General features: G+C 51.9%; 2 protein-coding genes across 2 annotated transcripts; both read right to left on the bottom strand.

Annotated features, from left to right (window-relative positions):
- Positions 1-371: 371 nt before the first annotated feature.
- Positions 372-1,316, bottom strand: LOC128949441 (olfactory receptor 6M1-like). Its single transcript, XM_054294302.1, is given in 1 exon segment — positions 372-1,316. A coding segment is annotated over 1 exon segment (945 nt).
- A 9,397-nt stretch (positions 1,317-10,713) lies between these two features.
- On the bottom strand, positions 10,714-15,566 carry LOC128949389 (olfactory receptor 14J1-like; the record flags this gene model as incomplete). The annotated part of the gene is made up of 2 exons (XM_054294250.1): positions 10,714-10,722; positions 14,790-15,566. Coding segments are annotated over 2 exons (786 nt in total), but the record flags the coding sequence as incomplete, so codon positions are not given.
- Positions 15,567-16,722: the final 1,156 nt, after the last annotated feature.

Genomic DNA, 16,722 nt, shown 5'->3' with positions numbered 1-16,722 from the left:
GACTTTGCGATTCCAAACCTAGACACTGGGGCTGCTGGCTGTCCCAGGGAAGGAGCTGGACAAGATGTCCTTCGCCCAGGAGCTGTAATTTGGATTGTCACTTGCCGCTGTTCTTCTGAACTCTTCTCTGTTACGCAGATTGGCCCTTAATGAGCTGGTGGCTCTCCAGTAAATGGTCCTGGGAGCAGCCAGGACAGAGAATGAACTGAGTTTCTCCTCTTGCCATTGTCGGTGCCATGTCTGGGTGTGCAGATGAGTCTCTTATCTCTTGACCTGAGGCAGCCCTGTTTGGAGGCTGCACTCACATGCACTGCTATTGTGTAACAGATGACACCAGATTCTTGGGATGGCTTTCCAGAAATGCACCATGGTTAGGGGAAAAGCTTTGTTCTTGCCCTTGCAATGGATTTGCTCAGGGCCAGGATCACATGTTTGTTCCGAAGGCTGTAGACGAATGGGTTTAAGAATGGGTACAGGACTGTATTCAGCAGAGCTACAATTCTGTTGGTGCTCAAGGAAACAGATTCTGCAGGACGTGTGTAGAGAGCAATGCAGCTCCCGTAGGCAATGGATTAGGTGATGAGATGGGAAGAACACGCAGTCAAAGCTTTCTTCCTCCCAGAGGCTGCTGGAAGATGCAGAACACAGGAAAGGATGCAGATGTAAAATGCCAGAGTCAAACACAAGGAACCCAGCACAACACAGGATAAGAAGACAGAGTCTATTTTCCAGAGCAGGCTGGTGTCAGAGCAGGACAGTTTGAACAAGGGGGAGTTGTCACAAAAGAAATGGGGGATCTTGGAGCCACAGAAGGACAGCTCAGAGAGGAAGAGCAGCCGGTAGCTCAGCAGGGCAAAGCTGAGGATCCAAGCAGCAACAACCAGGCGGACACAGAGCTGAGGCTTCATGATGGCAGCATAGAGCAAAGGTTGGCAGATGGCAACATAGCGGTCAAAGGACATGACAACGAGCAGCATGAACTCTGTGCAGCCCATAGCAAAATAGAAATAGTTTTGGGCAAAGCAGCTGCTAAGTGAGAGAGTGTTCTGACCAGAACTCAGCATCACAAACAGTTTGATGCTTGTGGAGGATGTAAACCAGATTTCCAGGAAGGCCATGTTGCTGATGAAAAAGTACATGGGGGTTTGCAGGTGGTGATCCACACACACGAGGAAAATGATGGTTGCATTCCCCATCACTGTTGTCAGGTACGTGAGCAGAAGGACCAGAGAGAAAAATACCTGCAGCCTTGGATCCAGCTCTGGAAAACCCTCTAGGATGAACTCAGTAACTGCTGTTTCATTTTCTGGTCCCATGCTGAATTCCAGCTCATCCTGCTGAGACAGGAACATGGCAAAAACAAGTGGGAAAATTTCACAGTCTGGACAAACATTTCTATCCTTCCTTCTCTGTTTTTTTCTTTTCCTGCAGTCTTGCTATAGAGCACAGAGATCGTGCTTCAAACAATTCTCACACCCTGATTGTTCTGTTTACCATTTCAGGTAGAGACGCCAGGGGTTTATTGTGTTCTTTCTACCTTTTCCAAACACTCCCAAAAAGTTCTTTCACCAGAACAGAGGATTCTAAAGAGTTCTTGGCTATTTCCCCCCTTTCGTGGGAAATTCCCAGCTCACTCAGACCTACTGCAAAATCTGTCACACCCATGTGCCAAACACCTCTCATCTACAGCGCAAACACTAAACTGTGAAATTACATCCAATCTGTACATTGAAGTTCCTTGTTTCTACTTTTCAGTACCTGCCTTTGGACAGGAGTCCCTGAGGATCTGTTGATTCCAAAATAAGCAATCCCAAGTATCTCTTTTGCAACCCTCTGCTTTCTTCCACAGCTTTTCCCTCTCTGGCTCGTCAGGAAAGGAGTGGGGAGGGCAGAATAGGGACCAATTATAACTTGGGTTTTGAGTGCTCCAAATGAGGACTGGAATTTATTATGGATCCACACAGAGTGTCACAATCTGAGCTGTCTCCTGTCTGCACCAAAATGCACCTGTTCCCATGCAGTCCTTCATTGCCATTGATAGCAAATAACCCAAGTGCAGAGTGAGAGATTTGTAATTTTTGCTTTGTGTGCCAGATGGGAGCACCCAGCCTCCAAATGTTCTCTTGTCTCTACTGGTTACAGAGGGAGCCTCGAGACAACAAATTCTCCTGGGTGCCTGCAGGGAATAGATTAAACTCACTTTTCAAGTCTCAAATGCTGGATTAATTAAGTAATTAAGTTACTCTGTTTTGAAACCAAAATGCACAGCTAAGGAAAGATACATGAGAAAAATATATGCAATAAAGACTATATTTTCTAATAAAGTCTAAAATAAAGCTATTTCTAAAAAAAAAGGTATTTTCCCTTTCAGGTTTTTTGGTTTGCTTTTAGACATGAAGAGCAGAGCAGGTGACTTTGAAAATAGGATTATTTAAAATGCCGGGGAGAAGAGGAGAGGGAGGGTCTGAAGCAGTGAAACAAAGCTCTGTTGATGACAACCAGAGCACCGAAGTCACTGGACCCCTGGGTGGCCCAAGGACTCTCCCATCTCATTGTCCACACAGAGCAGAGCAGAGGCTGGTCTGAGACAGGCCATCAACTTGAAACCAAGTGACTGAGCTCAGTCAAGAGCCCTCAAAATGAACCAGCTCCAAAATTAACAAAAATTAGTCACCTTCGAAATTAACTGTGGGACTGAAATGTTTGGGAGCTCTCCAGGTGGGGCCTCGGGGCAGCCCTCGAGATGAGCAGATCCTGCTGTGCCCGGGCCGATTCTTGTGCATAAATGCAGCGATCACCAGCCTGGCTGGAGGCTCTGATGCTTCAGAGACTCCTGTAGCGCGGGTATCATACGGTTTAACGGGGCCGCGGAGCATCACGGGAGTTCTGGGCGCAGCTGCAAAGGCTCTCGGTGGGGCGAGGGGCATGACGGGAGATGAAGTCCCGGCTGGAATAACGCTGGACTTGCGCCGCGGAGCATGATGGGAGCTGTAGTCCCGAAAGTGGCTCGAACACAATGTTTGGGGGTACGGGAAGGCACTTGGGGGACACTTTTGCGTCCGAGCCGCGACTTGAGGTCCTCTGTGGAACTTAAATGGTTCGAGAGCCCTTAGGGGAAGCTCGGGGAGCTCTAACCAGGTTCTTAAGAGCGCGGGGCACGGCAGGAGTTTTAGGCACGGGACTGTGTTCTGAGGGGCTCTGGGGCCGCCGGGGATGGGAGGAGATGAATTCCCAGAAGTGGCTGTACCGGGCATCTGTGGGGTTGGGATCACTCAAGGGTCCAGGGACGCTTTTGGGGGGTCCCAAATGGGCGCTGAGGGGGCACTGCGGCATCCTGGAAGGTGTGGGGGACACTTATGGAACAGATGGGGGCGGATCCCGGTGTTCTGTGGAGCGTCGGGCATGACGGGAGTTGTTATTCCGGCTCTAATTGGGCTCAATCGGGCCGTGGGGCATGATGGGAGTTGTAGACAAAAAGGAAAGGCGCCAATCTAGGCACCACCCCCAAAACCGGGTCCCTTGTGCTGATTGGCTGCGGTAGGTGATTTGCGGGAGCCTCGGCAAATGGGATGTGGAGGAGGCGGGAACAGCCCATTCACCCTCCTCCAGCCCCTCCCGGTACTGCCCAGTCCCTCCCAATACACCTGAGTTTATTCCCACTCCCTTCCAGTTCACCACAATTTCATCCAGAGGATGCCCTAGTGTCCGCAGTCTTCCCCGCAATGTCCCCAGTGTCCCTAGTTTGCCCCAGTATCACTCCCAGTATGTCCCAGTCTACCCCCATAGTCCATCCCAGTCCACCCAGATTCCCCCTCAGTATTCCTCGTATTCCCAGGTTGTCCCACTCCTCCTCAGTATCACTCCCAGTATGTCCCAGTGTCTCCCACAGCGTTCCCAGTGTTCCCCAGTATGTCCCAGTCCTCCCCAGTGTTTCCAAGGACAGTTTAATTTCTCTCAGTGGCCGTGGCAGCCAAACCCAGCAGTGGGGTCAGTGCAGCGCCCATGGCCACAGCCCCTTGCAGTGGCCCAGTGCAGCTTGGGCTGATGATCCACCCTCACAGCTGGCCCAGGGCAGCTCTGCAGTGGCTTTGGTGGCACCTGGGGCTGGCACACACCTGAGCAGTGTGTCTGTTTGCAGTGGGGAAACTCAGGAGTTTCAGATTGCTTCAAAAAATCCCCCAAAAGGGAAAACTCCTCTTAGGCTGAGTGCAGCCAGCTCTGGAAGCACAGCAGGTCCCAGGGGACTAAGGACAGACAGGATGGGGCTGGGCAATGTGGAGCAAGGTTGTCCACACTGGGTCAGAGCTCCAGGCACAGCTTCTGTGAGCAGGCCAGAGCTGCTGAGGAGAGACCCTGGGTCAATATCAATCACAGAATGCTGCAATCACCTCTGATGTAAAGAGAAATAAAATAAAATACATCCTTTAAAATAGGAATGCGTATTTTTTACAAGTTCTTTGAAATCTTTCTCCATAAGTGGACTAGGAAAACTTTAATGACCCTCTCAGGGCTTTTGTGTTGTTTACATCAGACTCAGACTCAGTCCCTGAGAGAGTGTCTTCAAAAAACTTCTCAAGAACTCAAATTTAAATTTAGACTCCAAATTTTCTTAAAGTTTTAATGGGTCCCACTAAGGGACATGACTGAGAAGGTGTCCCCAGATTCCAGTTAGAGCAGAACACTGGAGGCAGTGATGACAGCTGGGGACAAACAAGGCTAAGGTGTCTCTGGTGCTGAGCAAAGCTGAATGTGTTTGAGGAATGCCAAGGGCCAAGGCCTGAGCCCAAGCCCCTGGCCAGGCAGATGCTGTCCCTCCCTCCTTGCTCAGGGCTCTTGCCAGGATGGGCACTGGCATGTGGGGATGTGCAATGGCAAGGGCAGGAGCATGGGGCGGCCCCTGCCAGGCTGCTGAGCAGGGACAAGGAGGCAATGAGGCCCCAGGCCTGCAAGGGTCACTTGTCCCCTGCTCCTGCCTCAGGCCTAGGCCCAGCAGCCATGGCCAAAGTGCTGCCCAAGTTGGCTCTGGCAGGGCTGTCTTGCAGCTGCTGCACATGCCTGTGCCCTGTGCAGCCAAGGCTGTCCCATGGTGTCCCTGCCCTGCGCCTCTGTCCCTGCAGGCTGTTGGCATCCCCCGGCTGCCCCACCTGGCTGGCCCCTTCCTTTGCTGACAGCTCTGCCTCCTGCCTGCCTCTGCCTGCCCACACAAAGCCTGGGGCTGATACCAAAAGGCTTCATTCCACTTTTACCCTGCCTGGGAACTTTCAGCACAGGAACAAGACATGCAGGGGCCGCTTTCCCAGCAAGGATGGTTGGAAGAGAAGAAGAAGACATCTGGCTCAAGGGTGCAGGGATAGAGAAAACAAGGAGGGAATCTGGGATCTTGAGGTGGGTTTTATGGAAGTGGGTAAATTCTAAGTGGCATTTACTAACTGTTTATAGGCAACACAGTGGTAGAATTACATGTCCAAGTAAGATTAGGATTTATCCCTCACTAGAGCTCAGTCCTGAATATATGACACTCTCTGAAATAGCAAATGAGTGTTCAGGACCCTTTTTCTGATATTTCAGAGAGTTGGTGACAGTGGTTCCTCACAGAACCAAGGAGTCAGCTGTGATACTGTGCAAACTCATGGAACAAAGGGTCCATTGTGACACAGCAGAACCCCATGGAACCAAAATCCATTTGGGCACATTGGGGCCACATTGGACCAATGGTCCATTGTGATACTGCGGATCCAAGGAGACCATTGTGACTCTGAGAAACCTCATGGAACCAAGGGGCCATTGTGACACAGCAAGGCCTGATGGAACCAAGGGTCCCTTTTTAAACTGTGTGGCCTCATGGAACCATGAGCCGTTGTGACACAGAGTGGCCACACAGAGCCAAGGGGCAATTGTGACACTGCGGATCCAAGGAGACCATTGGGACTGAGGAACCTCATGGAACCAAGAGTCCTTTGTTCCACTGTGGGGCCCTGTGGAACCAAGGGGAGCACAGTGACATTGCGGGGCCTTATGGAACAATGGAGACTGTTCTGACACTTTGGGACCCAGTGGAACCAAGGGGCCATTAGAGCATGGCAGGGCCTGGTGGAATCAAGGGGACTGCAGTGAACACTGTGGGTGTCCACGGGATGAAGGGTCCATTCTGACACTGCGGAACCAAGATACCATTGTGACACTCTGGGGCATCATGGTACCAAAGGTCCATTGTGACACAGCGTGGCCACATGGAACCATGGAGGCCATTTTTACACTTGGAGGCCTTGTGGAACCAAAGGGCCATTGTGGCACTTCAGAGCCTTGTGGAGCCAAGGGGACCATAGTGACACTCTGGGGCTCCATGAAACCAATGGTCTGTTGTGACACTGCAAGGCCTTGTGGGATCATGGAGACCATTGTGACACTAGAAGGCCTCATGCAAGCAAGGAACCATTGTGACACTCTGGAGTCTTGGCAGACCAAGGGGAAGTTGTCACACTGTGTGGCACCATGGAACCAAGGAGGCCATTGTGACACTGCAGGGCCCCATGGAACTAAGGATCCATGAACATTGCAGGACCCCATGGAACCAACGGTCCATTGGGACATTGTGGGGCCTCATGGAATCCTGGAGGCCATTCTGACAATTTGATGCCTCATTGAAACAAGGGGCTCTGCAGGGCCTCATGGGTCCAGGAGACCCCTGTGACACTGCAAGTCTTCATGGAAACAAGGGTCCATTGTGACACTGCAGCACCAAGGAGACCCCTGTGACACTGCCAGGCCTCATGGAAGCAAGGGACCATTGTGACACTGGAGCCCCATGGAAACAAGAGGCCAGTGTGACACATCTGGGCCTGATGGAACCAAGGATCCAATATGACACCACCACTGGGACACTGCAGGGCCTCATGGAACAAGGGAACAGGGAACTGGTCTGGTTGGCTTGGTCTGACTGGTCCAACTGCCCTTGGCATGTCGAAGGTCTCTTCTCTTGTACCCCTGAAACCCTGGGGCTCTGGGCTTTCCTTCAATTGGAAAAGAACTGCCCTTCTCATTCAAGCATCCATGGCCAAAAAAGGATTCCGTCTCCAAAATTCCCAATATCCAGGGATTGTTCCCAGACAAAATCTGCCATTGCCAGCAAGTCTGGCTGACCTGGTCTTCCTGAAATTTCGGTCTCACCTGCCTTCAAACACTGAGGCTCCACCCTTTCCTTCCTATGGAAAAGAACTATGTTTTTACAAGTGCTCATGGCTAAAATTGGGATTCCACCTGCAAAAGTCCTATATCCATTGATTGCTTCTACACAAAAGCTGCCTGTCCAGCCAGGTCTGGCTGGCCTTGGCCTCCTGAGGGCTGGCTCTCACCTGCCTTCCAAGCACAGGGGCTCCATTCTTTCCTTTCTGTGGAAAAGAACTGGCCTTCTCCTCCAGGGAGAAATGGCTGAAATTGGGATTCCACATTCAAAATTTCCAATATCCAAGAGCTCCTCCAAGACAAAGCTGCCAGGACAGACAGACAGGCCTGGCCTTGGCCTCTGGTGACTGCAGTTCATCAGCTCCTGAAACACTGGGGCTGTGTGGTTTCCTTCCTGTGGGGATCATGGTGACACTGTGGGGCCTCGTGGTACCAAGGCCATCACTGTGGCTCTGCTGGGCCGTATGGTCCCAAGGGGCCAGTGTGAAGCAGCAGGACTTTGTGGAACCAAGAGGCCATTGCTGCATTTCAGGCCCTCGTGGAACCAAAGGGCCGTTGTGATCCTGCAGGGCACCGTGGATCCATGGAGAGCATTGTGACACTGTGGGGCCCCACGGAACCAAAGGGCCACTGTGACCCTGCACGGTCTCATGGAAGCACAGGGCCACATTGCAGAAGCAAGGAGAACATTTTGACACTGCAGGGCCTCATGGAACCAAGGGGAGATGGAACAGGTTTGGCTGGTTTGGCCTCCCAGGGGCCACTGAAAAGGTCCAGCTGATCTTAGAATGCTGAGGGCTGCCTCTCATCAGCCCCTGGAGAACTGGGACTCTGTGCTTTCCTTAATGTGGAAAAGAACCATCTGTCTTCCCAGGTTCTCACAGTCAAAACTGATGCTCCCTCTGAAAAATTCCCTATATGCAAGGGAATCCATGACAAAAGCTGCCAGGACAGAGAGCTCTGGCTGGCCTTGGCCTCTGTTGGTCACCTCTCATCTCAAGAAAGGCCTGAGGAAAGTATTTGAACAGGTTTGACTACAGGTTTGAACATCAATGGGTCTCTCATCCTCTAAAAAACTCAGCTGCTCTTCTGATCATATGTGTCTTTTGTTTCCTCAGCGTGTCTTATGCATGAAATATTATTTTCTGGTTCATAATATTATTCTTTTCACTCTACCAGTGTTATCTGACACAAAACACCTCCTCTAAATATGGATCCTGGTCACTGTACAAGCAAACACAAGAAAGAATCCAGCAGGAATGATTTGTCCCTGCTCTCATCTGTCCCATCTCCTCTGGAGCTGGAGGTGCAGCCCCAGCACTTGGCAGGGCTCAAGGGCTCCCAAGCTCAGCTCCCACCCAGAGAACTTGCAGACCCTGGGCTGCTCTTCTTGGCCCCTGCACGCTCAGCCAGGCTGAGATGGACACTGATGGTTTCTGGGGCGGGCTCTCTGAGCCCAGCCCAGCTCCCTGCAAGCTCTGCCAGCTGCCCTGAGCTCTGGGCAGCACCAAGGGCCTCTCCCCAGCCCAGCCCAGCCGGCTCTGGCCCCACAGCTCTGCTCAGACCAGGCTGCTCTGGGCACTGCCCCACGGCCTCAGCCCCTGGCAAGGGCACAGCAGCAGCTGCAGCTGCCACAGGACTCAGCCCCAGCATGGGGGAATGTGCCTGGCCAAGGGAAAGGAGGCTCCCTGGGTGCCCTGCTCTCCTCTGCAGGAGATGCTGAGAGCTCTGCAGCCCCTGCTGCCATCCCATCTGCCCAGGGCAGCACAAGAGCCCCGGCCTTGGGGCCCTCAAGAGCTGTTCCTGCTCCAGGCCCAGGGCCCATCCCAAAGCTGGGCCAGCCACAAAGCTGTGCCCATTTCTGTTCATTTCTGCTTTGATGAGGATGGATCCTCAGCACCTTGTAGGCGTGTGATAAATTTTACTTTTACAGAGGCCTCTTCTTTGTTGAGCTCTTCAGTTCAGGAATTCAGTGACAAAGGCTCATAAACATTTTTTCAAAACACCCAAACAAGAGAAGGCCGAGGGAATAATTCAAATCTTCAGTTCTTCTGCGCTTAATTAGACAAATTTCAGAAGTGTATTCAAAGTGAATCTACGATATTGAAAACAATGCAGATAGAATTATTTAGTCGTGTTTAGTTTTCTTTTCCTGTTTATAGATTGGTATCAGCAATCCCCAGTAGATATTGATCCCCAGCCCCTCCTCATGCAGTCTGAACAGATATGAAAATCAAGACCCTTCATGGCTGGCAATCAATCACATTTTGTCTCTACCCCCTCCCCACCATTTCCCTCATCCAACCCCTGTCACTCAGAGCAGCTGAGGAATGGAGTCACATCCAGGGGTGTTCCCAGGGCTCAGGATTGGGGCCAGGTCAGTGAAATCTCTTTATTGCTGATCTGGATGAGGCCATCGAGGGCACCCTCAGTCAGTTCTCAGGTGAGCCCAAGCTGGGTGGCAGTGTGGCTGTGCTGGAGGGCAGGAAGCTCTGCAGAGGGATCTGGCCAGGCTGGAGCCATTGGCCCAGGACAATGGGATGAGGTTCACCAAGGCCAAGGGCCACGTCCTGCCCTGGGCTCACAACCACCCCAAATCCCTGGCTGTGCCCTGCCCCTGATCCCCACAGCCTGTCCTGTTTCCTTCATCCCTGCACTGCCAGGGACTCTCTGGGACAAGGGAGCTCTGCTCTGGGGATGGAGGGAGGTGCAAGTGCCACCACTGGAGTGGGAGCCAGAACTCACCAGGTTTGTGTCCTTTGGCGGTCAGGAACTGGTGGGACTCAGAGCAGAGAAAGTTTCTCTTTATGGCCAACAGACCATGGTTGAACAGGACACAATTCAATAACAATCATGCTCTTCCCTGAGCCATGTGCATGGTCTCAGCAGCGTCTGACATGTCCACCATCCGCAAGTGATTTCCATACTAAAATATCTTTTAGAAAAATATGTTTCTGTGATAGATATAAACACAGTGAAGTTCTTGTATCAGGATGCCCATCCTGGAGTAGGGGCAAAGCAGCCTGAACAGTTCCTGATTTGCAAAGCTGTCAGTGGTACATGGAGAAGGGTTTCAGGCTGCTTTTGGTGTTGAGAAAATGCTGAAACCAGCCTGACTCATTTCATCTCCTCCTGTCCTGGCTGATCTCCCCTCTTTCTCCTCCCACCCATTGGCTTTTGTCTCCCCCCAGGCCCCCCGATGAAGAGCCTGGCTCTGTGTTCTCCATCCCCTCCTGGCTGGCACTGCCAGGCTGGGATGAGGAACCCCTCAGCCTTCCCTGCTCTGGGCTGGACCAGCCCAGCTCCCTCAGCCTCTGCTCACAGCCCAAGGGCTCCAGCCTCACCTTGGAGGCCCTTCCCAGGCCCTGCTCCAGCTGCCAGACATCTTTCCTGTCCTGGGACCCCAAACCAGGCCCCAGTGACCTGGATAATCCACATCCCGGATGTCCTGGTCACCCGGCCCTTGCCCCTTGTCCTCATGTCAGCTTTTGGGGTTGATCTTTAGGAACATCCTTGAGGGGGGCTGTGCCTTTAGGTGGGCTGGGGGGATTCCGGGGTAATGAAGCCTTAATTGGTCTTATCCTAGGGCAAGGTATTACAGCTCCAGAGCTCAGCCCCCAAGGGGACGGAGTGCCAGAGGCCAGCTCGCTTAGATTAAGGTCGCGGGTCAGCCCCTAGCAAGCAGGGGGATATTCAGCTCTTATAGTGATTAGCCAGCTCTTATGATTTCAGCTTTGCTTGCTAGGCAGCTTGCCCTTGGCTTGAGGCTTCAGCAGACGGAAAGAGAGGAGAAAGAAGAAGACACTGGCCATTCCACAAAGATGGCTTTATTGGAGGGGTCCGTGAAGGGTCTCAGCTCTTCTTCTTCTTCTTCTTCTAAGTTAGTAGGGGTACAATATGCTACTTTTATAGCCTTGGCCCCAATCCAATCTTGACCAATGGCAAAGGGTTAGAGGGACCATAAGTGACCAATAGTAGGGTTAACAAAATATTGACTTACATGGCTATAGGGATAGGTTATAGGGCAGATGTCCATGGAGTCAGGAAGCTTCTTTGCTGCTGTGTCTGCATTCCTATTGTTCAGATCCTTCATGGCTCCTTTGCTAAACCTGTGGTGTTTACTGCACCAGGGGGACAGGGACCCTGCTGGGCATGAGCAGCATTGGACTTCTGGGGGGAAACTGTGAGGGGGAGCTGGGGCAGAGTGACCAACCCAGTGACTTTACACAGATCTCCTGTGATGTCACAGCCTGCTCTGTGATGTCACAACTCATTATCAATGTCACACAGATGGTCTCTGATGTCACAGCCAACCCTCTGGTGTCATAGTCCGCTCTGTGACGTCACGCTCCCACCCCCTCCCCGTGATGTCACAGCCTGCTCTCTGATGTCACAACTCATTATCAATGTCACACAGATGGTCTCTGATGTCACAGCCAACTCTGTGTTGTCATTATCTCCTCTATGATGTCTGACCTCTGCCCTGTGGTTTCACAGCTGGCTCTGTGATGTCACAGAGACAGCCTATGATGCCGTAGCTGCTTGATGACATCACATAACTCACTCTGTAATGTCATAGCCCACTCTGTGATCTCATGTTACCAGATGATAAATTGTCTACACCAGGTGAACACACACAATGCTGGTTCTCCAAAACCCCAGGCCTGTGGAAACCACACAATGCCCATTGTGTGAGAAGGAGAACTGAAATTCACCAGCCTCAGTGTCCTGCCATCTCAGCCAGGCCCACTGGAACATTGGGGTCCATGAGCACCAGGGACCACCAGAGACCCCCCAGGACAGGAGAATGCATGCAAAAGGGGAGGGGACATATGTTAATGATTTTGGAGACATGATTATCATACGTTTGTTTAGTTCAGGAAAATCAATGAATATGTGTGCAAAATACAGAATATAAACAGAAATTTTCCTGCCCTCAGCATGCATGGCTTTGGGAAGAGCTATCCCCCTGTGCATCTGGCCAAATAAAGAATGCTGCTTCTTAATGCTACACTGGGGTAATGGAGTTATATTATTGTGCCAAATTTTTGGTAACAATCCCACTCCCAAGGAAAGCTCTGTCTGCTGCTGTTCACAAACAGAGAAGGGCTGGTGGGAGATATGGTGGTTGAAGGCTGCCTCCGTCCAGTGACCATGAAATAATCAAGTTTCCAATATTCTGTGAAAGAAGTAGGGGCAGCAACAAAACTTTATCACTGGAATTAGGGAGGGCAGACCTTGGATTCAGGATGCAGATTTGGAGAGTACTGAATCAGGTACTCATTTTATACGGGAAACAGCCCTTAAAAACAAAGGTGTCCAGGAAGGATGGATACACCTCAAGAAAGGAATCTTAAGGGGGAAGGAGCAGCCTGTCCCTCTGTGCCGAAGTTGAACCAGAGAGGAAAATTATTGTCCTGGCTGGGCATGAACTTTTGTGGGAACTCAGGAAAAAAGAGGGTGAATCAGCATTGGAAAGAAGATCAGGCATCTTAGGAAGTGTTTAAGGATGTTGTTAGGTCATGCAGAAGGAAAAGTAGAGTGGTGAAAGGTCAATTAGATCTTAACCAGGCCATTTCTGTGAAAAATATTAAAAAATGTTTTTAAAAATAAATTAATAGCAAAAGGACGGATAAGTAGAACATCTAATCTTTATTGGATGCAGTGAGGAGTAGAGTAACTAAGGATAAGGAAAAGCTGAGCTGCTTAACACCTTCTTTGCCCCAGTTTTCAACATTAGGACAGGTTGCCCTCAGGACAAGTGTTCTCCTGAGCTGGTGGATGGGCACAGGGAGCAGAACAGCCCCCCTGAAATCCAGAAGGAAGCAGCTGGGGACCTGCTGAGCCAGATGGGCAAGAAGGCCAATGGCTCCTGGCCTGGATCAGGAATGGTGTGGCCAGCAGAAGCAGGGCAGTGATTCTTCCCCTGCACTCAGCACTGCTGAGGCCACACCTCTACTGCTGTGTCCATTCCTGGGCCCCCAATTTAGGAAGGCCATGGAGGGGCTGGAGCGTGTCCAGAGAAGGGCAAGAAGGCCGGTGAGGGGTCTGGAACACAAGTCCTATGAGGGGTGGCTGAGGGAGCTGGGGTTGTTTATCCTGGAGAAGAGGAGGCTCAGGGGAGACCTCTTCACCCTCTGCAACTCCCTGACAGGAGGGCGCAGCCAAGGGGGGATCAGGCTCTTCTGACAGGGAACAGTGACAGGACAAGAGGACACAGCTTAAGATGTGCCAAGGGAGGGTTAGACTGGACATTTGGAACAGGTTCTTCACAGAAAAGTCGATTGGCCATTGGAAGGGGCTGCCCAGGGAGCTGATGGACTCACTGGAGCTGTCCCTGGAGGTGTTTATGGAAAGACTGGATGTGGCACTCAGTGCCATGGTCTGGGTGACAAGGTGGTGTTGGGTCACAGGTTGGAGTTGCTGATCTCCAAGGTCTTTTGCAGCCTGTGATTCTGTGATGATTGTGATACTGCGTGGCATCATAAAACCAAGGGTCTCTTCTCACAGTGCAGGGCTAAATCAAACCAAGGAGTCCATTTTGGGACTCTGCCGCCTCATGGAATTCAGAAGACTGTTGTAACACTGTGTGGCTTTGTAGAAATGAGGAGACTGTTGTGACATTGTGCGGCCTTGTGTGACAATGGGGCCATTCTGACAATGCAGGGCCCCATGGAACAAAGAGCCCATTTTTGCACTGAGCACACTCATGGAATGAAGGAAACAGTTTTGACAATGTGGTGCCCCTTGGGACTAAGAGGCCATTGTGACACTGCGGGGTCCAGGGAGAACACAGAACACTGTGAAACCGAGGGGCCCTTTAGAATCAAGAGGCCATTGTGACTCTGTGGAACCTCCTGGAATCATGGAGACCCTTGTGACACTCCAGGGGCCCATGAAGCAAGGGATATCAAAAGTTGAGTGCGAGTGTGGATCTGCTCAAGGGTAGGAGGGCTCTGCAGAGGGCCCTGGACAGGCTGGATCCAGGGCCCAAATCCAACAAGGTGAGGTTGAACACAACCAAGTGCCAGGTCCTGCACTTTGGCCACAACAACCCCTGCAGCGCTACAGGCTGGGGACAGAGTGGCTGGACAGCGGCCAGGCAGAAAGGGACCTGGGGCACTGATGGACAGCAGGCTGGACATGAGGCAGCACTGTGCCCGGGTGGGCAAGAAAGCCAATGGCTCCTGGCCTGGATTAGGAGTGGTGTGGCCAGCAGGAGCATAGCTGCTGTGCAGCCCCTGACATACCCCCAGCTCTGCACACAGACATTGCTGCTGCAGGTCCATAGTAGGCAAGGAAATGGGTATCTCTGCAGAAAACTTTTCTGGGAGATCCTTTAGTTTATTTAAAGCCACTGAGAGCACAGGACCTTATTGGTACAATCTGTGGCCACAGGGAAGATGGAGAGAAACAAAATGAGAAATGGCACAAACAATGGCATGCCTTTGTGGACAATATTTAAAAACTAAAACAAAGGAATAAAAAGAACAAACGACCAAACCCAAGTACTATCAAAGATGACTCTTATGAGGAGTGACTTGCAGAAACTGGCCAGCAGTTTATTGTTTCTGAAACCATCCAGTCATCAGTGTCCACATTGCAGCCTTGAGCTCCTGGTTCCTCAGGCTGTAGATGAGGGGGTTCAGGGCTGGAGGCACCACTGAGTACAGAACTGACACTGCCAGATCCAGGGATGGGGAGGAGATGGAGGGGGGCTTCAGGTGAGCAAACACGATAGTGCTGAAAAACAGGGAGACCACAGCCAGGTGAGGGAGGCAGGTGGAAAAGGCTTTGTGCCGTCCCTGCTCAGAGGGGATCCTCAGCACAGCCCTGAAGATCTGCACATAGGAAAAAACAATGAACACAAAACAACCAAAAGCTATGGAGACAGTGAAAACAGAAACTTTTATTTTCCTGAGGTAGTATTTGGAGCAGGAGAGCTTGAGGATCTGTGGGATTTCACAGAAGAACCGGTCCAGGGCATTTCCATGGCACAGGGGCAGGGAAAATGTATTGGCTGTGTGCAGCAGAGCATTGAGAAAGGCACTGGCCCAGGCAGCTGCTGCCATGTGGGCACAAGCTCTGCTGCCCAGGAGGGTCCCGTAGTGCAGGGGTTTGCAGATGGACACATACCGGTCATAGCACATGATGGTCAGGAGGGAAAATTCTGTTGTGATAAAGAAGAGAAAGAAGAAAACCTGTGCAGCACATCCTGAGTAGGAGATGTCTCTGGTGTCCCAGAGGGAATTGTGCATGGCTTTGGGGACAGTGGTGCAGATGGAGCCCAGGTCGCTGAGGGCCAGGTTGAGCAGGAAGAAGAACATGGGCGTGTGCAGGTGGTGGCCGCAGGCTACGGCGCTGATGATGAGGCCGTTGCCCAGGAGGGCAGCCAGGGAGATGCCCAGCAAGAGGCAGAAGTGCAGGAGCTGCAGCTGCCGCGTGTCTGCCAATGCCAGCAGGAGGAAGTGCCTGATGGAGCTGCTGTTGAACATTTGCTGCCTTAGGAAATGGTTTTCTGCTGAGGAGGAAAAGGCAGGAGAGAGCCGGGCTCAACACAGAGCAAGATATATTGCATATCCTACAGCAATTCAACATTCAGGATCTCTCTTTTTGGAACCACTTCTCTGCATTCTCCTCACCTGGGACCTGGGTTTTTCAGGCATTGAGACCAGGGGCTCCCAAACAGGCTCCAGAGGATTCCTTCTTTTTGTTCAGTGAGAGGCAACTGAGAAGGCTGGGTGATCACCAATTAAATGGACTCCTGAAACACCAGAATGCTTTTCAGTCCTGCTGTTTGCAATTTGCCCATCTGAAGAACTGAGCTGAGGAAAGTCCTTGTCTTTTTTCATCCAGTTGCACCTGCCACAGTTAGGAGTGGTTGTGGATGTTTGAAATCCCTGACATTTCTAAAGCACTGCAGGTGAATCCGTGTGGGTGTGAGAGGCACCGGGATGGTCTCTCAGTGCAGGGACAAGAGAGCAGCTCTGCCCATCAGGGCTGTTCTCAGCTGCCCCTTGCTGGCAGCTTGGAGCTGAAGGAGAGGCACCCAGAGGAGTTCCCCTATGAGAAACAGGGCAGTGCTGAGGGCAGAGGGCTCTGGGCAGAGAGCAGATGGACAGAGTCCTCACCTTCTGCCGGGGTGCCTCATGAGGATCTCAGCTGTCTCCTGCCAGGGTGGTGCACAGAGGGATCATTGCAGTGCCCAGGTGCAGCTGCCCAGCAGCATTTCCCTGGCCCTGCCACTGAGCTGTCTCCTCCATGGGGATCCCAGGCAGCCCAGAAACAGCACAGGAGAGCTGTGCCCTTCTGGAGAGCACCCTGCAGCCCTGCAGGACACCCAGGGAATGAGCTGAACGGCCCTGAGGGCACCTGGGCACTCTGCTCCCACAGACACATCTCCGCAGCAGGATCCAAGGGGTCCCTGCCTGGACGGGCACCTGCCAGCCCCAAACCCTGGCTCTGCCTCAGAAACCCCAATGGTGGCAAAAAGGACAGCACAGGCACCTGGAGATGGCAGAGAAATGTCACAATGCTCCT

Source organism: Melozone crissalis, unplaced genomic scaffold, assembly GCF_028551555.1.
Source record: "Melozone crissalis strain CALT ecotype California unplaced genomic scaffold, PUWL_Pcris_2 ptg000231l_1, whole genome shotgun sequence".
In the NCBI taxonomy this organism is placed as follows: domain Eukaryota; kingdom Metazoa; phylum Chordata; class Aves; order Passeriformes; family Passerellidae; genus Melozone; species Melozone crissalis.
This window is presented reverse-complemented; position numbering and strand designations above follow the sequence as displayed.